Source organism: Pongo pygmaeus, chromosome X (genome assembly GCF_028885625.2).
Source record: "Pongo pygmaeus isolate AG05252 chromosome X, NHGRI_mPonPyg2-v2.0_pri, whole genome shotgun sequence".
In the NCBI taxonomy this organism is placed as follows: domain Eukaryota; kingdom Metazoa; phylum Chordata; class Mammalia; order Primates; family Hominidae; genus Pongo; species Pongo pygmaeus.
Window position 1 is genome coordinate 54,570,987 of NC_072396.2, and position 24,110 is coordinate 54,595,096.

General features: G+C 43.0%; 1 protein-coding gene across 7 annotated transcripts in view; it reads right to left on the minus strand.

Moving 5' to 3' along the window:
- Positions 1-24,110, minus strand: part of PHF8 (PHD finger protein 8) — a 103,182-nt gene that overhangs the window by 74,166 nt on the left and 4,906 nt on the right. For all 7 annotated transcript variants that reach the window (XM_054471290.1, XM_063660517.1, XM_063660514.1 and 4 more), the window contains exons 3-6: positions 6,698-6,783; positions 6,203-6,311; positions 1,888-2,048; positions 819-960 (exon numbers count right to left, since the gene is read on the minus strand). In XM_054471290.1, the coding sequence (XP_054327265.1) occupies positions 819-960; positions 1,888-2,048; positions 6,203-6,311; positions 6,698-6,783 (498 nt within the window). The remainder of the gene's footprint in view (positions 1-818; positions 961-1,887; positions 2,049-6,202; positions 6,312-6,697; positions 6,784-24,110) is intronic.

Below are 24,110 nucleotides of genomic sequence, written 5' to 3' on the forward strand. Positions count from 1 at the left end.
ACGATTTCTTGGTATTTCCCACATTTCTGACCCAAAGAGAAGACTATATACGTATCTATCTACTGAGTGTGTGAGTCCAGATAGAATCATTTAAAGGTAAATAGGTTTCTCTTTTTCTTTTTAAATGTAAGAAACCTACATGGGGGTAATTTTAGTAAATCTATTTCCAGGAACTGAGGACCTATCCCACCAGTTACACAGTGACTATGGCACTGTTGTATATAGGAGGAAAAGGTCAAAGAAGGCTGTCCTAAGGTCTTGAAAAAGGAGACAAAAATTAATTAAAATAGCTACTATGTAATCTATCCAATGCTAGAAACTGTGGAGGAGAAATATGACTCAACTGTTACAATGTGAGCAGCTACCCTAGAAAATATAATCCAGCTCGCCATCCCAAAGGAAGAAACCACCAGGAAGAAGAGAAAGGAACACGAGGCAAGGTGGGGTGGCTCATGCCTGTAATCCCAGCACTTTGGGAAGCCGAGGCGGGCAGATCACCTGAGGTAGGGAGTTCGAGACCAGCCTGGCCAACATGGTGAAACCCCATCTCTACTAAACATACAAAAATTAGCCAGGCATGGTGGCGGGTGCCTGTAATCCCAGCTACTCAGGAGGCTGAGGCAGGAGAATTGCTTGAACCCAAGAGGCGGAGGTTGCAGTGAGCCAAGATCGTGCCACTGCACTCCAGCCTGGGCGACAGAGCAAGACTCCGTCTCAAAAAAAAAAAAAAAAGAGAGAGAAACACGAATATACACTAGATATATCACACAAGTTTCAGGCACTTTGTCAGGTTTTTTTGTTATTCCTGCACCTCTTACCTGGTATCAGAGAATTCCAAACTAATGACATTGAGGACTTTCTCCCTCTTCCCGCTGTAATAATATTTCACAAAATCACCAAGCTTCATCTTGCAGTCAGCCTGGCGGGTCACATCAATCACATCAATCTCTTTGTCAGAACCTGGAGTAAAGAGATAGGTTCTGCACCAAGTAGTCTCAGGGACTGTGGAAGACTCTCTTGTCCCCTCATCAGTCCCTAGAATGGCCTTACACTCAAAGCTTCTCTCCACCGACACTGTATGTATATGTGTGTGTTTGTTTGGGGGGCGGGGTAGGAACCCATCACACTTTCCTTAGATCTATGTGCCCTGCTAGGGCAACGGAACTACCAGACACACAGCCTCACACATAGTAGTCCACCTGCCTGGGCCTTGCTTCTCCAATTCTTCTCATCCTCTCCCCAGAAACTCATGCCCAGACAACAAGTGCCATGTGAGAACAACAGTCAAAAGCTTTCTCATTTCAACAGAAGACAGACAATGATCCCTAGAACTTCCCAGGTAAAAAACGGAGCTCAACCTAGGGGTGTATGAACTATTAAAAGGAGAAGGGGCTGGGCATAGTGGCTCACGCCTGTAATCCCAGCACTTTGGGAGGCCGAGGCAGAAGGATCGCTTGAGCCCAGTAGTTGGAGATCAGCCTGGGCAACATAGTGTGACATCATCTCTACAAAAAATAAACAAAACTAGCTAGGCATGGCGGTGCATCCCTGTAGTCTCAGCTACTCGGGAGGTTGAGGTTTGAGGATCCCTGGAGCCCAGGAGGAGGTGGAGGCTGCAGTGAGTTAATCGCACCAATGTACTCCAGCCTGGGCAACAGGGTGAGACCCTGTCTCTGATAAACGAATGAGTGAATGCATGAAAGGAGAACAAAGAGGAGACTAGGATTTTGGCTCTATCTCTGCCAAAGAATGACTTTGGACAAGGCATTTCACCTGAGATTCCCAAGATGGTTAGAGAGGAAATGCAAAAACAGATTGGAGGGGAAGGGACACAGATCTTGACAGGAATGAACAATGTTACAGTTAAAAGGGTCTGTAGTATCTTACCAACATAGTGTTCAACATCCCTCACAGTGAATGATGGCGAGGGCAGCGTCATGCCCAACCCATCCTTCTTCAGGACCAGGATGGGCACACTGAAGCTATTTTCTTCCAGGAATTCCACAGTCAGTTGATTTCCAGTGGGCTTCAGAATCACTTCATCTGAGCTGTGGGCCGCAGGAGAGAAAGCTTGAGCCTGAGGCCCTGCCCATTAAAGGCCTTATTGGAGGCTGCCACTCACCCAAGAGGTGGGGTTTTTATGAGGGGACTTGATGTGAGGTGGCAACTAATGGCAAAAACCTCATCTGCCAGGGAAGAAATGATCTGTCCAAGGCAAGAGACCAGGTCACTGGCAGAGGTGGGGAGTATTCTGCCAACATGGTGCTCTTCTCTGGGTGACAAGAAGAAATCAGTCAACAGCCTGGCCAGAAAGAAAAGACACATCTGACAAGTTTCGCAGATTTGTTCAAACCAAGAGCAGCATTACCCAGTTTAAAACACTGTCAAAGAGAAAAGACTGATTAAAACAAAACAACAACATTTTTACAACAACTTTCTCAACATGCATATACAACAACTTTCTCAACATGCATATACAACAACTTTCTCAACATGCATACTTAATGAGTTTCAGCCTGGGCATCATTTCTAAACCCGTCTCCACAAAAAAATTCAAAATTAGCAGGGCATGGTGGTGCAGGCCTACAGTCCTACGTACTTGGGAGGCTGAGGCAGGAAGATCACTTGAACCCAGGAGTTGGAGGTTACAGTGAGCTTTGAACATGCCACTGCACTCCAGCCTGGGTGACAGAGAGAGTCCCTGTCTCTTTTTTTTTTTTCTTTTAAAGAAAAGAAAGAAAATAGTTTTCTTTAAATCATGGTGCAGAAAATAGTTTTCTTTTAAATCATGGTGGAGAAAAAATGTGTATCTGACAACTCTGACAACTTGTGTTGGGACAAATATATTAAGTTCAATGCCTATCTCATTCTTTTTTTTTTTTTTTTTTTTTTGAGACGGAGTTTTGCTCTTGTTGCCCAGGCTGGAGTGCAATGGCACAATCTTGGCTCACCACAACCTCCGCCTCCCGGGTTCAAGCGATTCTCCTACCTTAGCCTCCAGACTAGCTGGGATTACAGGCATGCGCCACCACGCCCAGCTAATTTTGTATTTTTAGTAGATAGGGGATTTCTACATGTTGGTCAGGCTGGACTTGAACTCCCAACCTCAGGTGATCCGCCTGCCTCAGCCTCCCAAAGTGCTGGGATTACAGGTGTGAGCCACTGTGCCCGGCCTGCCTATCTCATTCTTTACATAACCCTAGATGGTCCAAAGATTAAATTCCAAAAAATAAAGCTTTAAGAGTAGAAAAACCTGGGAAAAACCCAGTAGTCATTAAAAATAGTAATAAATAAACCTAACCATATAGAAATTAAAATTTTCTCCAAGAAAGCTGTTATAAATCAGTAATAGTAACACAACAGAATGCCTATCAAACAAGCAAGTAGTTCACAGAGAAAACAATCAAGCTGGTTTATAAATGTATGAAATCTAAGGCTGAGTGCAGTAGCTCACAACTGTAATCCCAGCACTTTGGGAGGCCAAGGAAGGCAGATTGTTTGAGCCCAGGAGTTGGAGACCAGCCTGGGCAACATGGCAAAACCCTGTCTCTACAAAAAATACAAAAAAAAAAAAAAATTGGCTGGGCGTGGTGGCACACACCTGTAGTCCCAGCTACCCGGGAAGCGCAGGTGGGAAGATGGATTAAGCTAGGGAGGTCAGGGCTGCAGTGAGTGGTGACTGCACCAGTGGTCTCCAGCCTGTCTCAAATAAAAAAAAAATCTAGTTTTTCCTTCATAATTAAAGAAATACAAGTGTGGGCTGAGTACAGTGGCTCACACCTGTAATCCCAGCACTTTGAGAGGCCAAGGTGGGCAGATCCCTTGAGGTCAGGAGTTTGAGACCAGCCTGGCCAGCATGGTGAAACCCCATCTCTACTAAAAATACAAAAATTAGCTGGGCATGGTGGTGCGTGCCTGTAATCCCAGCTACTTGGGAGGCTGAGGCAGAAGAATTGCTTGAACCCAGGAGGCGGAGGGTGCAGTGAGCTGATATTGCACCACTGCACTCCAGCCTAGCCAACAGAGCAAGACACTGCCTCAAAAAAAAAAAAAAAAAAAAAAAAAGAAAGAAAGAAAGAAGTACCAGTGGGAACAGCAGGATCTCACAATTTATTTTATCAGAAAGGCAAAACAAATTGATAATAAACAATATTGGTGGCTGGGAGCGGTGGCTCACACCTGTAATCCCAGGACTTTGGGAGGCCGAGGCGGGTGGATCACCTGAAGTCAGGAGTTCAAGACCAGCCTGGCCAACATGGTAAAAACCCCGTCTCTACTAAAAATACAAAAATTAGCCGGGCGTGGTGGCAGGCGCCAGTAATCCCAGCTACTCGGGGGGCCGAGGCAGGAGAATCGCTTGAACCCAGGAGGCGGAGGTTGCAGTGAGCCGAGATCACGCCATCGCACTCCAGCCTGGGGGACAAGAGCGAGACATCATCTCAAAAACAAAATAAATAAATAAAATAAAACAAACAAACAAACAAATATTGGCTAGGATATAGGAAGATCGGCACCCTCCGCACATTATCTGTGGGAGTGTGAAATGGTATAGCCACTATGGATGTAATTGGCAACGTATGCAAAAACTTAAGTGCAAAGATATTCATTATAGTATTTCTTTCTAATAGCAAAATACTGGAATCAACTTAAACGTCCATCAGTAGAGGACTGGTTAAATAAATGTTACACCATGCAATGTAATATTAAACAGCCATGAAAAAGAACATCTGTATGTGCTATTATGGATTGATCTCAAATATACATTTTTTTTTAAAAAAAGCAAGATACAGAACAATACACAGTTGTTTCCATTTGTGTCAAAAAAAAGGAGTTAAAAAAAATCTATGTTTGTATATGCAAAAACCATTTCTGAAAGAATCTACAAATAACGGGTTGACTTTGGAGAAGGAACCTGAGGAGTCCGGAGTAGAGAGGAGAAGTTTCTGCCTTTAAATAAACAAATAAAACAAGAAACATTAAGTTGAAGGAACACTTATTCCAATTAACACTTCGGTTACAGAAAACCTGAAAACAAGTAAAAAAAAAAAAAATAAATAACAGATCCTGATAAGCCTGCAGACCAAAGGGAATACTTACACCATGTTAGTGGGAATGTAAATTAGTTCAGCCACCATGGAAAGCAGTTTGGAGATTTCTCAAAGAACTTAAAAGAGAACTACCATTTGACCCAGCAATCCCATTACTGGATTTATACCCAAAGGAAAATAAACCATTCTACTAAAAAGACGCATGCACTGATATGTCTGCAGCACTATTCACAACAGTAAAACATGGAATCAAACTAGGTGCCCATCAATAGTGGAATGGATAAAGAAAAGTGTGGTACATATATACCATGGAATACTACATGCCATAAAACAGAAGGAAATCATGTCCTTTTCAGTAACATGGATGCAGCTGGAGACCATTATCATAAGCCAATTAATGCAGGAACAGAAAATCAAATACTGCTTTTGTTCTCACTTTTAAGTAGGAGCTAAACATTGGGTACCCATAGACAAAGATGGGAACAATAGATACTGGGGACCACTCAAGTTGGGAGGGAGGTAGTAAGGAAGGGGCTGAAAAACTAGCTACAGGGTACTATGTTCACTACTTGGGTGATGGGACCATTTGCACCCCAAACCTCAGCACATGCAATATAGCCACGTAAACAAACCTGCACATGTACTTCCTGAATCTAAAATCAAAGTTGAAATTATTTTTTAAAAACCTGAACATGGTCTACTGAATTAAAAAACCAAGCAAAAGAGAATGCTTTGTTCCTTTTTTTAACTCATTATTTTTGCTTATTTCATGTAATTTACTTTTAACAAGGCCAGCTTAATTTTAAAAAGATAAAACCTCTTTTCGATCATAAAAGAGATATATGACCAATAATTTTTTTATATTAAAAGAGTTTCTTCTTCTCTATGAGAGAATTAAACTTTCTGATCCTAAGACTCCTTCTAGTCAGCATTCCTTGGATGAATGGAAGTATCTAACTTAGGTGAGTACTTCCTCCCAACTACCAAAAGTTTTCCAGAAATTGACCAAACCAGAGGGAATTTGCAGAGCCCTGAAGATATTCACAAATTGGGGAAGCTCCTAATGGGACAGCCACTGGGAAAGCTGGGAAGAGGTGAGTTCCAGCCTCCCAGAGCCCTGGCATTCATCAGCCCCTGGAGGCAGGGTTTCTCACCTGTCAAAAGTCCTACTCCGGAGCTCTCTGATGAACATAGGGCTCCCGGTCTTCACTGGTTTCCCCTTGTGTGTATCATGCCCCTTTGAAGATCCGCGGCGTTTTTTCACTAAGCCAGAAAAACATGAGAGATTGTGAGTCAGAACGGTCATGAGCTATGATACCAAGAACAAAGGCCTCAGCAGATCCTTCTCTTCCAATCTAACCACCCCTTGGAGCATCTGGAGTCAATGAGGCCCTCACAGATTCAGGAAAGTTCCTGGTGAAGATGGGTACTTTCTCTAGACAAGCCTTAGGAAGGGAGGGAGGTGAAGTTATGAACTTCTGCCCTCTCAGTGAGATAGCTGCTGGCCTGTGGAGCCTGCATAGGCTTCTGCTATTTCCTGAGGAAGAAGAATCAGAAGTGCTCAGGCAAAAGCAATCACTCCCCCAAATTTCCTTTCCTTTGTCTCTCCTCTGAATTGTCTTATCTAGGAAACCCTAAGATCCACTTACTAATGGAGGGCCCATGCAAGACTTCACAGTTGGGGCAGTGGTAGAGGTCAATGTCAGCAGCCTTCTCCTCTTCAACACCAACACAACTGAAAAAGAGAAAAACAGCCAAGGTTTATGGAAATTTTATTTTTTATGAGGTCTAGAACAGTGCTGTCCAATAGAACAGCTATTAAGTACATGTGGCTATTTATGTTTAAATCCATTAAAATTAAGTAAAATTTAAAATTTCAAGCACTCAGCAGCCACATGTGGTTAGGGGTTACTGTATTAGGCAGTGGTGTGATCATGGCTCACCGCAACCTCTGCCTCCTGGGTTCAAGTGATTCTCCTGCCTCAGCCTCCCAATTAGCTGGGATTATAGGCATGTGCCACCACGCCTGGCTAATTTTTTTGTATTTTTAGCAGAGACGAGGTTTCACCACATTGGCCAGGCTGGTCTCAAACTCCTGAGTTCAAGTGATCCACCCGCCTCTGCCTCCTGAAGTGCTAGGATTATAGGTGTGAGCCACCACGCCCAGTCTTATAACCTAATTTTTAAACTTTAGATACTTTATTATATAAGACTGAAAAAAATTTATAGTCAACAGTAGTTCTAAATGAAAAATTACAGATAATCCTTTTTATCTTATCTGTGCTTCTAATTTCCTACAATAAACATCTGTTGCTTATCTCACATTTTAAAGACTTAAAAAGATTTACTTAATTTTGAAAATTTGACTTTGCATGTATATGAGGTGGTAATCTCACAAAATTCAACCTTCCCTTACTAGGGAAGGCACCAGCAGCCCTCCAAATAAATTCTTGCTAAAATTAAACACCTAGGCCAGTCACAGTGGCTCATACCTGTAATCCCAGAACTTTGGGAGGCCGAGGCAGGAGGATCACTTGAACCCAGGAGTTCAAGACCAGCTTGGGCAACAAATTGAGACCCCCCATCTCTACCAAAACAAACAAACAAATTTAGCTGAGCATGGAGGCTGAGCTGGGAGGATCCCTTGAACCCAGAAGATTGAGGCTGCAGTGAGCCATGATTGTGCTACCGCACTCCAGCCTGGGAGACAGAACAAGACCCTGTCTCCAAAAAAAAAAAAAGAAAAAAAAAGAAGACCCAAGTCTTAAAATGTATGGTTTAGGTCTTAAAATGTATGGTTTACCAAACACAGCAGAGAACATTAAGGCAGAGCTCAAGTTGTTTCAGCCAAGATCATGCTCATAAATGGACTTCCTGGGATTAGGACTCTACCATCTTCCCAACTAATAATCTCATGCCTATAAACCAGCAGCTTATCAATAAACTAGGGATATCACCATCAACTTTGTAGGGTTTTTAAGGATTCAATAAGATAATGTATATAAAGTGCATAGCACGGCCAGTCGCAGTAGCTCACACCTGTAATCCCAGTACTTTGGGCGGCCAAAGTGGGAGGATCGCTTGAGGCCAGGAGTTCAAGACCAGCCTGGGCAACACAGGGTAACCCCATCTCTACAAAAATAATACTAATGTGTGTAGCACAGTGAGCATAAAGTCTGATACACAGTAAGTATCCGGTTTCACAGTAAGTGCTAGAAGCCCAGTCCAGACCTCACCTTTCACCTGCCTAAAACTTCTTCAAAGATATTCCTCAGACCTTGTAGCATTAACTCAGTTCCCTGGACTGCATGCTTTCTATCTCATACCCTCTCTCCGGACACCTCTCTCTCTCCTAAACTTTCACCCCATGTGGCTATGTGCTTTCTCTACTCTAAACATCCGCTGCTCATCCCCTTTCCCAACTTGGTAAACAAACTGCTCAACATTGGCACCCCCTTCAACAAACACTCCTTCACCTTCCAGGCTTAACTGAAAGCAGCTTCTCCTATGGGAAAATCATTTTCTCTACACCAGTGCCACTCAAAGTGTGGTCCACAGACTAATGCTAGTCTGTGAACTATTTATTACAGGTCTGTGATAAGTACAGAAAGTAAGAGTAAGCATCACTATTATGCCAAAGTTTTTACAGCAATTTAACAGAATAATTTTATCTCCATTCAATCTAAGAATAAAATTTTGGGCTTGTCTTTTATATGTTTTTTGGTTCATACCATTTTTTTAAATTTTTATTTATTTATTTATTTTTTGAGACAGAGTCTCGCTCTGTCGCCCAGGATAGAGTGCAGTGGCATGATCTTGGCTCACTGCAAGCTCTGCCTCCTGGGTTCACGCCATTCTCCTGCCTCAGCCTCCCGAGTAGCTGGGACTACAGGCGCCTGCCACCACGCCCAGCTAATTTTTTGTATTTTTAGTAGAGACGGGGTTTCACCGTGTTAGCCAGGATGGTCTCGATCTCCTGACCTCGTGATCCGCCCGCCTCGGCCTCCCAAAGTGCTGGGATTACAGGCATGAGCCACCGCGCCCGGCCGGTTCATACCATTTTTTCTAGTAATTCTTTTTTTATATCATAAAAGGATTGGCCCATTATAGACTGGAAATTTTAAAAGTGCCTTGGTTCTTTGCCACAGAAAATCTAAGCAGCATTGTGCTAGAGCCCTTATAGCTGCACATTCTCCCATACCCTCGTAACTCAGGACTGGGTTGTGGGTAGCCATCCCTCTCACTCTCTGGTGAGACTTCCAGATCATCTCTCCTCTACCCTTGTGTAAGAGCTCCCAGTCCTCTGAGTTCCATACCATGCAGCCATACCACTTCCTATTCCTCTTCATCACTGCCACATACCCATCTCCCCAACATACCCCTTCACTCGCTGAAGAACCTGCTCAGATTCTTCTCCATCCCAAGTCCTGACAACATCCTACATGAAATCAGTATCCATGTGGAGACACAACATTCCAGGCACTTAGTTCTTTGATCTTCTCATCTTCAGAGACTGTTAACACCTCTACTCCCATTTCAGCTACCAACTCTCATGACCATCCCCCAGACCCTGTCAACACCAGCAACTGCTGTACGTCTGGAATATGAAACTCATACATCGCCCTCTCTGACCACAAGTCTATCTATCCAGTTCTCATTCACTACAACCTGTTCTTTGCCCTCAAAACTCTTTATCCTCATATTTTTCACCTATTCACACATTCTTGACTTTACCCTCCTTCCCTATCTAGTTGAGATTCCAACATTCCTCACTTCAACCATTCTCTTACAGATACCCTCACTTGCCCCACTGCCTTTCATCCCCACATGCAAACCCTAACCCTGGCTCAGTACAACTACCTAACTCTAGCCCACTAGATGTGGCTAGAGAAAAATCACCCATGGATTGGTGCCATCATAAATTCACTGTCCAAAATATTTGGATTGGCCGGGCGCGGTGGCTCACGCCTCTAATTCCAGCATTTTGGGAGGCTGAGGCGGGTGGATCACCTGAAGTTAGGAGTTCAAGACCAGCCTGGTCAACATGGTGAAACCCCATCTCTACTCAAAATACAAAAATTAGCTGGGAATGGTGGTGGGCACCTATAATTCCAGCTACTCAGGAGGCTGAGGCAGGAGAACAGCTTGAACCCAGGAGGCAGAGGTTGCAGTGAGCCGAGATCGTGCCACTGCCCTCTAGCCTGGGCGACAAAGCAAGATTCCGTCTCAAAAAAAAAAAACACATCTGGATCATGCCTGCCTGACGATCCTTCTGAAATTCCCCACTCAACTCTCTCTCATTATCTACTGTGGCTATTTCAAATCTCTCACCCCACTACTACCTGCCTCTTCTCTCTCAAAAATTACCTTGCTTCCTACTACTTCTGGTTTTTGGTTTTGGCTTTTGTTGTTGTTGTTGTTTTAAGCACTCTTTGCTTTCATTCTTTGAGTTTCTTAACGTTTTTGTTTTATTTTGTTTTTTTTAGAGTCAGGGTCTCACTGGGTTGCACAGGCTGGAGAGCAGTGGTGCCAATCATAGTTCACTGCAGCCTTTAACTCCTAGGCTCAAGTGATCCTCCTCTGCCCCAGCCTCCAAAGTAGCTAAGACTACAAGCACACACCACCATGCCCAGCTAATTTGTGTCTGTACGTGTGTTTTACAGAGAGGGGGTCTTGCTTTGTTGCCCAGAATGGTCTCAAACTTCTGGCCTCAAGTGATCCTCCTACCTCAGCCTCCCAAAGTGTTGGGATTACAGGTGTGAGCCATCATGCCAGCCACTTCCTACTTCTACACTTGATCTTAGCCAAAAGACCAAGAAGCGATGCACTTCCTACTTCTTAGAGAAAATTAAGTAATCAGAGGTGAACTATCTTAACTTCTCATCACCAATCTACCTCCTCTACACCCATCCTTTTTTTCCTGTCACAACAAAAGTACTATCTTTCCTTCCTTCTAAAGCCAAGTTTTCCACCTGGGTCACATGTTTTCTTACCTTCTCAATCAATTATTCCTTCTTTCTGCAGTATCTTCAATCTCCCTCTCTTTCTCTTCACAATAGCATTTAAACAAGTCTATTGATGTTTACAAATTAAAAAACCAAGACCTACCCGCCCTCCCATCCTCTCTCCCTCCTGTCTGCCCCTTCACAGCCAAACACCTTCTTTCTTTAAACCTATGCAGCTTAAAAACGAAGTAAATAAACCTACGAAGCTTGATAATGACTCCTTTTTTGAATAAGTAACAGTTGTACATGGTGCAAAACTCAGAGTACAGAAGTATATACAGTAAAAAGTCTCCCTCCCACCCTTAGATGCCTAGTAGTATCCAGAGGTGTTCTATCAGAGCCAAATCGATACTTTTTTAGGGTTGCTATGTGCACTTTGTGATTCATCCCCTGCTATAGCCTGATCTTAGTCCCCACCTTCTTTAAAATAGATCTCACTGATTTCCTGACCTCCTTGTTGATATACGCAATAAGTACTTCTCTGCTTTATCTCCCTTAACCTCTTAGCACCATTTTCGCACTGCCAACCCTGTACACTCTCCACCTGACAAGCTCTCTACCCTTGACTTCTACAACGCCCCATTTGGCTGGTGCCCATTCCTTCAGCTGACATTTAATGAGCATCCGCCAGGCTCTGGTCTAGGTGCTGGTGAGACAAAGACAAAAAACAAAGCATACAAAAATCCCTGCCCTCATAGAGCTGATGTTCTAGTGGGGAGGCAGACAAGAAACAAGATAAATCAATGCAATTGGTGAAACACATTGTATGTTAGATAGTGAGAAGACCTAGGTAGAAAAAAAACAGGAAGGGGAATATAGAGAAATATATATGTGTGAATATGTAACTATACACACCACACACACACACACACACACACACACACAATGGGGGGGCCAGGAAGAATGGTAGTGAGAGTGAAATATTAGATAGGGAAGACAGGGAAAGACTGACAAAATGGCTTTTGAATAAAGACCCAAAGGGAGTAAGGGAGCAAGCCCCTCATGTGGCTATGAAGGAAGAGCATCCCAATAAGAACAGCAAGTACAAAAGCCCTGTGGTGGGAGCATCCCTAGACTACGAAGGTAGCAGAGAGGAGGACAGTGTTCTAGAGTAGAGAGCTAGGAGGACAGTAATAAGTCAGAAAGGCAATAGACTCACGTAGTAGGGTATTGTAGGCCACTGTAAAGCACTCTGGCTTTTCCTAGGTAGCCACAAGAACTGGGGAGTCACAGCTACTATGAGTAGGGATGTGATGTGATTTTAATCATGTCTTTGGCTGTTCCTTTTTCCCGATGAACTCTTTTTCTCTTGCCCAGTACTTAAATGTTGAAGTTTCTTAGGTCCTCTTACCTGGGCACTCTTTTCTCCTCACTTTTCCTCATTGTTCTCCCTCCCAGGGCTCTATGAGCCCTCTGTGCACTTATAACTCCAAGCCAGATTAGACACTTCCCTCCAAATGTCTCCTGGGGGAGACATTTCTTACTGGATAGCCACTTACGTACTTCAAATTCAACATGTCCAAACTCAGTTTCTCCCTCTGTCTGTCCCCTAAACATGCTCCCTTCTCTTAGGTTTCCCACTTCAGCAATGGCTCCATAACCTCACCAGGCATTCAAGCCAGAAACCTGGCAGCCATCACTGATTCACCTCTAGCCCTCTCCCCTCCACTATACCCTAAAGTAGACGTTCTAGCATCAAGTTAAGAACACTGACTTTAGGTCCAGATTCTCTGGGTTTGCATCCTGGCTGTGCCACTTACTAGCTGTGGGATCTTGGACAAGTTACTTAACCTCGCTGTGCCTCAGTTTCCTCATTGTAAGATGGGGATAAAAACTGTACCTATTTTATAAGGTTGTTATCAAAAGCAAACAAACTAAATATATAAAAAGTATTTAGAACAGTGTCTGGCCCATAGTAAGTGCTGTGTATGTTTGTTGTTATTATCCAAGTTATCAGCATGTCCTATCAACTCTCTTTATTAGCTATCAATTGTGTTAATCTGTCATCCTTACTGCCCCTGCGCTAGTTCAGGCCACTATTATCTCTAACTCAGTTATTGTCCTGCCCTCCTAACTGGACTCCTGGCCCCTATTCTGTCCCCACCCAATCGGCCCTCCACACTACAGCCAAAGTGATCATTTAAAAACACAAATTTGATCCTATCGACCCATGCTTAAAATGCCTCACAGGGTCCCTATTTTTCCTAAAGTAAAGTATAAACTTACCATGGCCCAAAAGGCCTTGCCTCTCTGGCCGAGCTCACCTCTTTCCCCTTACACACAGCATACGCTGGGGGAGACGTTCCTACTGCATAGCCCACTTACAATCTGTGGGGCCTAATGGAAATGAAAAGAGGGAGCTCCCTGTTCAAAAAATAGAAAAGCTTTTTCCTTTCTTCCATGGTCTCTCTCTCAACTTCCCATGCAGTTTTAATATGCTATTTACTGTCACGCTCCCTTGGGTACAGGGATAACTCAAGGGGCGAGTGCAGGCCCACACAAGTACCCTGGGGCCCTGCCCGGTGACTTAGTACACAGGGTACATGCACCCAACCGACTCTGTCCACACCTGCACCTGGGCCCAGCGCCCCAGGCAGCTAGCCAAGAACCTGTTCAGGGACGTAGAAAGGCAGCAGGAGGTAGAACCACATATGAGCCAAGACTCTTAAGTCCCCAGTGCACACTCCATTGTTCCATCACATACAAATCACAAAATCAAAGGCAAAATTATTAAGAATTTCAAGACAACCACCACAGAACATTAAACCTCAGGCATGGGGCACCATGTGACTATAGCAATTACACACCCATGAAGCCGGCTCTGCTCTAAAAAGCCAGCAGACTCTCAGTGCCATACTCTGTCTAGCTCTAGCCTCTGGGTTTCATCACATGTATCTCCTTCTACCTGGAACATTCCTGCTCTTCCTCTTCCCTGCTGCTGTGGCACCCCCACAACACTATCCCTATTTCAGCCTTCACCACGAGGCCTTGGAACTGCTCACTTACCTGCTGTCTGTCCCCACTACATTTGCCAGATAGTGTATCTTGTTTACCAAAAGTCCTCACCTTTCCCATCTCTTAGTCTTGCCTTACTTATTATTCAACAAACATCAACGTGTTAGACAACTCCTCATATCAGGGAGGCAGACAAATGAAAAATCGGGCTTCTGGCTGCACTGTCTCGATAGTCACCACCTGGGACCAAGGGTGGTAAATGCTGATTTGCTCTGAGTAGCTTCCTTAGTCAAGGGGATAATTATTATAGCACCAGGTCTTGTGACTAAGATGAGTTATCTCCATCGTATACTGCAAAGCCAAGCACACGGTAAGCAGTATTTGTTAAGTAAATGAGTGCATAAATTCAACAAATATTGATTGAGCAGACACTGCCCTCATGGACTGGACATTTTAGAGCGGGAGACAGAGAGGCAGTGTCAAAACAGTTTCGTAAGTGCTATAAAGTCAGTAAAGCAAGGTAACAGGATAGTGAGTGAATGAATTTGAAGTTAGCATAAAAGGCACTGAGAAAAAACTGGGCTATGAACTTTACATATTATCACATTTAATCTCCACAACAAATCAGGGCCTTCCGTACAACATTCACAGACATTAAACACAGAAGCAGAGGTTTAAAGTACAGGCTTAGGAGCCAAACTGCCTGGGTTTGAATCGTACCTCTGCCACTCACTAGCTATGTGAACTTAAGCAATTTATACTTAACCTTTCTGCATCTCAGTTTCTGCATCTGTGAAATGGAAGTACTAATAGTACCCACTTCATAGGGTGGTTAAGAGGATTAAATGAGCTAAAATAGGTAAAGTACTTAAAGTTCCTGGCACATGGTAAATATTAGCTATCATCATCATCGTTAATATTATCCTAATCTAACAGATGAGAAATCTGGGTCTGAGTGGTTAAGTAAATTGTTGGCAATTACAAAACTACTAAGTAGCAGAGCAGGATACAAATTCAGGACTTTGTGACTCTACTCTATCACTACAATATGTAACCAGGATATAATGTGGGGTAATTAATACAGTCAAGTGTTATGAGCACTCCAAAATGGACACTCAACTCTTCCAGGGATGTGGAACTGAGTGGGAGCTGAGACTTGGAGATGCCTGAGAGATGATGATTTTGCTCAAGATCCTGTCTGGCTTCTTATCTCCTCAACCTCTGCTTTCTGAGGGTGCCCAAGGATCCAGGTCCAGACAGAGCACCATCTATAAAACCAGAAGCTGAAGCATCCACCATTCCCACCGCCCCACCCCCCCCAACTCCAGGCACACAGGACTTAAAGGAATGCAAAGGACACAGCAAGTTCCAGCGTACCTAGGAAGTGTCTCCTTTATGAGTTTGTCATATAACAGGTTTCACTAAATTCTGGATGCACCAATGGAATAACTTCATATGCACTGACATGCACACAGACAGACTGTTCTATCACCAAAAAAAAAAAAAAAAAAAAAAACCCAAAAAACCCTTTTGTGATCCCCTCAGTCTCTGCCCCATTACTCTAGTCCCCTTTACACCAAATTCCTCAAAATTGAGTCATTCTTGAGTTCCTTCTTTCACAACCCCAATCCAATCTATCAGCAAATCCTGTATCGATATATATTCAAAATCCAACCACTTCTCATTATCACTGACTGCTTTAAGCCACCACTGCCTAACTAGACCAGAGTTTCTCAAATTTTAGGGAATATCAGAAACACCTGGTAAGCTTGTTAAAATACAGATTCCTAGGCCCCATCCCCAGAGATCCTGATTCAGTAGGACTGGGTTGGGCCTATAAACGTGCATTTCTAATGACCTCTCAGGTGATGCTGATGCTGCTGGTCCAGGGACCACACTTTAAGGAATAATGATCTACAGTAGCCCCCAAATTCTCCCTGCTTCTACCTTGCTCCTCACCTTCAGTCTATCCTCACAAGAGCCAAAACCTAAATCAGATCACAACTCTCACTTGCTCAAAAAACTTCTGTGGCTCCCATCCAGAGTAAAAACCAAGTCCTTACACCCTATACCCATGGTTTTTAAACTTTAGCGTGCATCTGAAGGGCTGTTAAAACCACAGATTCTAGGGCTCCATCTCCAGAGTTTCTGATTCAGTCAGTCTGGGGTGGGATCCAAGAATTGGCCTAACCAGTTCCTAGATAATGCTGATCCTGCTGGTCTGGGAACCATACTTGGAAAATCACTGCTGTATATGATCTGTGCACCCCCGACCCTTAACCTCGGCTTCTATTACTCTCCCCTCACTCACTCTGTTCCAATAGCATTGGACTGGACTGGTAGCATGCCAGGCCTGCTCCCCACTTGGGTCCTTTATGTTCTCTACTTGAAACCTCTTCCCCTACTTACCAGCATGGTTCCCTTCCTCACTTTCCTTCAGGCTCATATGTAACCCATCTGTAATCATCCTGTATAAAGTAACCACTACTTCAACCCTGGGGTGGTACTCCTTCTCCTGCTCACCCTACTTTACTTTTCTCTAGACCATGTATTATCACTTGACACACTATATATTAAGCTGTTAGTTTACTGTCTCATGTTCACTGCCGTATCCCCCCTCCCCCACCTCAGTGTCCACAACAATGCCTGGCACATAGCACATATCTGATTTTCCCTATCTTCCATAACTTCTAACAACTTGAACAGTGCTTATATTGTCTATAGTACTGTATTTCACAGTGAGAGTACAGGAGACCCAGGTTTGATGTGTGGTCCAGCTGTCTGTGTAGCTTTGGGCACGTTATTTAACCTATCACTGCTGGTTCTGGAACAATATGAAGTAGATGCACTCCTCCCTATCCCTCCAAGTACAGCTAAAAACCCTGGACAATATATATAAAACAAACATAAAACTCTGAAAGGTGAAGGGAAGAAAGCAGACCGACTAGAGACAGCAGGATCCACCCACCTAGCAGGTGGTGGATAGCACCAAAGACCAAGTGGGGAACCTGTACTTCCACCCCCACCTGGCAGTCATGAAGTGGTACCCCCTTTCTGCCACTGGAGTGCAGTGTCTGAGAAGGCCTGCAAAAACAGAAGTCTTAAATAAGATCCAGGATCTCATAACATAATGCCCAAAATGTCCGGAATATAATTAAAATAATTATTTGTCATATCAAGAACAAAGAAAATCACAACTCGAATAAGAAAAGAAAATCAACAGATGTTAAGACTGAGATGACACAGATGTTGGAATTATTTAAGAATTTTAAAGGCGCCATCATAAAAATGTTTCAATGAGCAATTAAGAACATGCCTGAAACAAATGAATAAATAGAAAGTGTCGCCGGGCACAGTGGCTCACGCCTGTAATCCAGCACTTTGGAAGGCTGAGGTGGGCAGATCACGAGGTCAGGAGTTCGAGACCAGCCTGGCCAACATGGTGAAACTCCATTTCTACTAAAAATACAAAAGATAGCTGGGCGTGGTGGCGTGTGCCTGTAATCCCAGCTACTCAGGAGGCTGAGGCAGGAGAATCGCTTGAACCCAGGGAGGCAGAGGTTGCAGTGAGCCGAGATCGCACCATTGCACTCCAGCCTGGGCAACAGAGTGAAACTCTATCTCAGAAAAAAATAATAATCATCATCATAATAAAATAAATAAATAAATAGAAAGTGTCAGCAAAAATTAGCCAGGCATGGTGGTGTGTGCCTTTAATCCCAGCTACTTGGGAGGCTGAGGCAGGAGAATCACTTGAACCCGGGAGGTGGAGGTTGAAGTGACCCAAGATCGCACCACTGCACTCCAGTCTAGGCCACAGAGCTAGACTCTTGTCTCAAAAAAAAAAAAAAATAAGAAAGTGTCAACAAAAAATAGAAAATCTCTTCAACAAATAGAAGATATAGAAAAGAACCTAATAGAATTTTTACAACTGAAAAATACAGTAACTTAATGAAAATTCTTTAGTAACTTAAATGAAAATTCAACAGCAGAATGGAGAAAACAGAGAAAAGAATCAGTAAGTTGAAGATAGAACAATAGAAATTATCCAATCTGAACAACAGAAACAAAACAGATTGGAAAAAAAATGAACAGAGCCTCAAGTAACCTACAGGACTACAACAAAAGACAAACCGGAAGAAATCCACACTAAGACATGGCTTAATCAAATTCCTAAAAGCAAAAGACAAAGGAAAAATCTTGAAAGCAATGAGAGATAAATGACACGCTACCTCAAGGAGAACATCAATTTGAATGACAGAGGCTCTCTCATCAGAAACCGTGGAGGGCAAAAGAAGTAGCAGAACAGTTTTCAAGCACTGAGATAAAAGAACTAGAAACCCAGAGTTTGATATCAAGTGAAAAGATCCCCTAAGAATTCAAGGGAAATCAAGATATTCTCAGATTAAGGAAAACTAAACGTATCTGTTGCCAACACTTATCCTAAAAGAATGAGTAGGCTGGGTGCAGTAGGTCACGCCTGTAATCCCAGCACTTTGGGAGGCCGAGACGTGTGGATCATTTGAGGTTAGGAGTTCAAGACCAGCCTGGCCAAGATGGTGAAACCCCGTCTCTACTAAAAATACAAAAAATTAGCTAGGCGTGGTGGCGGGCGCCTGTAATCCCAGCTACTCTGGAGGCTGAGGCAGAGAATTGTTTAAACCTGGAGGGGCGGACAGTGAGCTGAGATCACGCCACTGCACTCCAGCCTGGGCGACAGAGCAAGACTTCGTCACAAAAAAAAAAAAAAAAAATCAGCCAGGCATGGTGGTGCATGCCTGTAGTCCCAGCTACTGGGGGGTGGGGGGGGGGGGGGGGCTGAGGTTTAGGCTGCAGGTGAGCCGTGACTGTGCCACTACACTCCAGCCTGGGCAACACAGCAAGACTCTGTCTCAACAACAACAAAACGATTAATTATATTATAAACAAAAGAGCATTAAGGCACATAAAGAAAAGTAAAGTTTCAACCGGACATGGTGGCTCACGCTTGTAATCCCAGCACTTTGGGAGGCTGAGGCGGGCGGATCACGAGGTCAGGAGTTCGAGACCAGCCTGGTCAACATAGTGAAAACTCGTCTCTACTAAAAATACAAAAATTAGCCGGCTATGGTGGACCGCACCTGTAGTCCCAGCTACTCGGGAGGCTAAGGTGGGAGAATCGCTTGAACCCAGGAGGCAGAGGTTGCAGTGAGCCGAGACCACGTCATTGCACTCCAGCCTGGGTGACAGAGTTAGACTCTGTCTCAAAAAAATAGGAAAAAGAAAAGTAAAGTTTCTACTCTTCAATCAAACTGGTAAAATGTCAAGAGCAGTTGCTTATGGTAAGTTACATGTATAATGTAATATCTAGAGCAAGTACTGAAAAAAGCAGTACAGAGATAACTCGGGCCAAGAGCAGTAGTTCATGCCTGTAATCCCAGCACTTTGGGAGACTGAGGTGGGAGGATCATCTGAAGCCAGAAGTCCAAAACCATCCCAGGCAACAAAGGGAGGTACCACCAACCTACACCCACACCCTCCCCACACAAAAAATTTTAAAAATTAGGACACACAGTGGCACGTGCTTGTAGTTTCAGCTACTGTAGAGGCTGAAGCATGAGGAGATTGCTTAAGCCCTGGAGTTTGAGGCTGCAGTAAACCATGATCAAACCACTACACTCCAGCCCAGGTGACATAGAGACCCTGTCTCAAAAATAAATGAATGAATGAATGAATGAGTAGGCCGAGTGCAGTGGCTCACACCTGTAATCCCAGCACTTTGGGAGGCCGAGGCGGGTGGATCACCTTAAGTCAGAAGTTCAAAACCAGCCTGACCAACATGGAGAAACCCCGTCTCTACTAAAAATACAAAATTAGTTGGGCGTGGTGGCACATGCCTGTAGTCCCAGCTATTCAGGAGGCTGAGGCAGAAGAATCGCTTGAACCTGGGAGCTGGAGGTTGCGGTGAGCCAAATCGCGCCATTGCACTCCAGCCTGGGCAATTAAGAGCGAAACTCCATCTCAAAAAAAAAAAAAAAAAAAAAAAAAAAAAAGGAAAAGAAAAAAGAAAAAATCAGCAAGGATTACAATAGTTCAGCAACACCATTAACCAACAGTATTTAATTGACATTTATAGAACACTCTACCCAAAAATGGCAGAATACACATTCTTTTCTAGTGATCATGAAACATTTACCAAGATAGACTCTAGGCTATAAAACAAATCTCAATAAATGTAAAGGAATTGAAATCATACAGAGTATATTCTCTGACTACTATCTAACTAGAAGTCAGTAACAGAATGATAACAGGAAACTCTACAAAAACTTAAAAATTAAACAACATACTTCTATACTTCATGGGTCAAACAGGAAGTCTCAAGGGGAATTTAAAAATGCCTTGAGGCAGCAGGAGGATCACTTAAGCCCAGGAGTTGGAGGCTGCAGTGAGCTATGATCCTGCCTCCGCAGTCCCGCCTGGGCAAGAGAGAGAGACACTGCCTCAAAAAAAAAAAAAAAACTTTTAATGCCTTGAACTACATGAAAAGGGAAAATGTAACATATTAAAAATCTATTGGTGCTGAGAAGAAAATTAACAGCTAAAGGCTTACATTAGAAAAGAAAGAAAGGCCGGGTGCTGTGGGTCACACCTGTAATCCCAACACTTTGGGAGGCCGAGTCGGGTGGATCACCTGAGGTCAGGAGCTCGAGACTAGCCTGGCCAACATGGTGAAACCCCATCTCTATTAAAAATACAAAAAATTAGCTGGGCGTGGTGGCGAGCGCCTATAATCCCAGCTAGTTGGGAGGCTGAGGCAGGAAAATCACTTGAACCCGGGAGGTGGAGGTTGCAGCGAGCCGAGATCGCGCCATTGCACTCCAGCCTGGGCAACAAGAGCGAGACTCCGTTTCAGAAAAAAATAAAAAGAAAAAGAAAAGAAAGTCTCAAATCAATAATCTAAACTCCCACCTCAAGAAACTAGATAGAGAGCAAAATAAACCAAAGGAGGAAGAAAATAATAATGGCAGAAATCAATTAAATTGAAAACAGAAAGACAATAGAAAAAGTCAATGAAACAAAAAGCTTGTTCTTTGAAAAGATCCATAAAACTGACAAACCTCTAGCAAGTCTGACAAATACGAAGACAAATATTTTTTTGTTTGTTTGTTTTCGGTTTTTTTGAGACAGGGTCTCGCTCTGTCACCCAGGCTGGAGTGCAGTGGCACCATCACAGTTCACTGAAGCCTCAACTTCCTGGGCTCAAGCAATCCTCCCACCTCAGCCTCCCGGGTAGCTGGGACTACAAGCATGTGCCACCCACCCTGCTAATTTTTGTATTTCTTGTAGAGACGGGGTTTTACCATGTTGCCCAGGTTGGTTTCTAACTCCTGGGCTTAAGCAATCCACCAGCCTTGGCCTCCCAAAGTGCTGGGATTATAGGCATGAATGACATCACATGCCCAGCCTGATACATTTTTAGTATCACTAATGAAACAAAATTATCACTACAGCGCCTAAAAATATCAAAAGGATAATAAATACTATGAACAATTCTACAAACATAAATTTGACAACTTAGATGAAATGGGTCAATTCTTGGAAAGTACACATCCAACATAAAATAGGTAATTTGAATAGTCCTATAACTATTAAATGGAATAATTTTTTAAAATCCCCAAAAAGATAAAGATAATTAGGCGAAGCGGTTAGCATAGTGAGTGGAACATTAGCTTGTGCTCAATAAACGATAGCTATAACCATTTTATTTAAATCATCACAACCTCTCAGGGAAACTGAGGCTTCACAGATAAGAAATTATTTGCTAATATGTAACAGAATCAGAATTTGAACCCAGATCTGAAATCAGTGTCCTTTCCTCTAGAGTTAAAAATCCACACCAAAGTTATTCCCTTGGGCATGTATCAACCAATATTTCTTTTATAAACAGGTAAACTGTAGAGTGAGATTTGTGCTAAAAATCCCAGCAATCAATAAATGCTTGCCAACTAGTTTTCTCCACTATTGTACGGCAATGATTCTTAAATGTTAGGGTGAATCAGGATCACTTGTTTGTTAAAATATAGACTGCTGAGTCCCAGTCCCAGCCCAAGAAATTGCATTTTGAACAAATTCCCAGTTGATGAACTGTACTTTAAAAAAGTTCGTTCCTCCTGTGTTAGCTCACGTAGGAATTAAAAAAGAATAATATAAAAAGAATGTTCATTCCAATTTTTCTGTACCAGAAAAAGAGAATGACTGGTGTACAGTAATGATATGTTAGTCCATCCATCCCTCAGTATCAGAAGCTATCACACTTCGCAGAAGGGGAAGGAATCAAGACAGGATAATGTTCTAAATCAGTGGTTCTCAAGGGTGGGCCCCGCTTACCTACTGAATCAGAAACACTGTAGCTAGGGCATCCCTAACTTGTGTTTCATCAGGTCTTCCAAGTGAGTCTGATACATGCTGAAGTTTGAGAACCACCGCTGTACAAATCAAAATGTTTTTGCAAAATCCAGCTTCTTACAGGAAGAATGAAGCAATACCATGTTTTTTGCACTTCTGAGAACCTGGGCTCTGGAATCAAATAATTCAAAGTTCAAATCCACACTCAGAAAGTCACTTAACCTCCACGAATTCCAGATTCTCAGCTGCAAAATGGAATAGTTGCCTCCCTTGTTATAACCTTTCCAGAAAGTAACTTGGCATTACATTCCATAATCCCTAGCTGGACTTCAAGAAATCTATCCTACAAAAGTCACTAGAGGCCGGGCATGGTGGCTCACACCTGTAATACCAGCACTTTGAGAGGTCAAGGTGGGTGGATCACGAGGTCAGCAGTTCGAGACCAGCCTGACCAACATGGTGAAACCCTGTCTCTACTAAAATACAAAAATGAGCCGGGTGTGGTGGTGCGCGCCTGTAATCCCAACTACTCAGAAGGCTGAGGCAGGACAATCACTTGAACCCAGGAGGCAGAGGTGGCAGTGAACCAAGATCGTGCCACTGCACTGCAGCTTGGGCAACAGAGTGAGACTCTGTCTCAAAAAAAAAAAAAAAAAAAAGTCACTAGAGATATGAACAGATTTCTATCACCTCTAGGTATTTGTGGATTTAAAATTTGTTGGCTTAACTCTTACAAGCAACCATAAAAAGTCCACAGTATGTAGTAATTTCCAATTGTGCTGAAGTACAAACTTAAATGGCGCACTATAAACCTGGTGTGTTTCTGTGAGCAATGCACTGAGTAAGCAAGAGCAGCCACCCCCAAGGACCTGATTCTCAGCTAGCTTCCTTGTTCAGTGGGGGCCCACTGAGAGAAGCAAAAGAGATTTTTAAAATTTGGTGTATTTCATGGAAAAAAATTAAGGCAGTTAACTTGTGTTAGAGTGTACACAGAAACACACAACTCACCACAGAAATGTGACTAAAGAGGGGCCTGGCCCATAAGCCCATTCTGTATTTGTAAGTTTAGAATTCTTTAAGGCCTCAATGGTGCTCCTTATAAATAAATGTCAAGTATCTACCAGGCAAAGATGCTTTCCATAATGTTTTTCTGTTTTAATCAGCACTCATATCAAGATGCAAAACCTTTCCAGAACGTCCAAAGTTTCCTCACATTATTTATAATATAAAAAAGTACAAATAATGTTCAAAAAAGTACAATGTCCAACCATAAAAGAAATTACCAAATTAACTGGTGACACATATATATTGTGGGATATCAGAAATCAAGTTTAGCTGAATATTTAATGAACTGGCAATTACATTGTAACATTAACTAGAAATAAAAAATAGGTTGTAAAATGGTATTTATAACACAATCCCATCTTGTAAAAATACATGTTTATATTCTAAGTCAAAAGATGGGAGTTAATGCAACAACAAATTTAACAGTGGATTGTGCCAGGCTGTAGTAGACTCAAGGTGAGTTTTATTTCTTTCTTTATTCTTTTTCTGTGTTTTCTACAACAAGCAGGTCTCACTATAAAACCAAGAAAAAATTAAGAACATTATTTAAAAGAGAAATATCCAACTTTCAGGCCTGGATATAGACTAAATAATTTATCCCAAGTCCCTGTCATGGGGTCTGGCAGACATAAGCACTCAGGAAGCATTCATT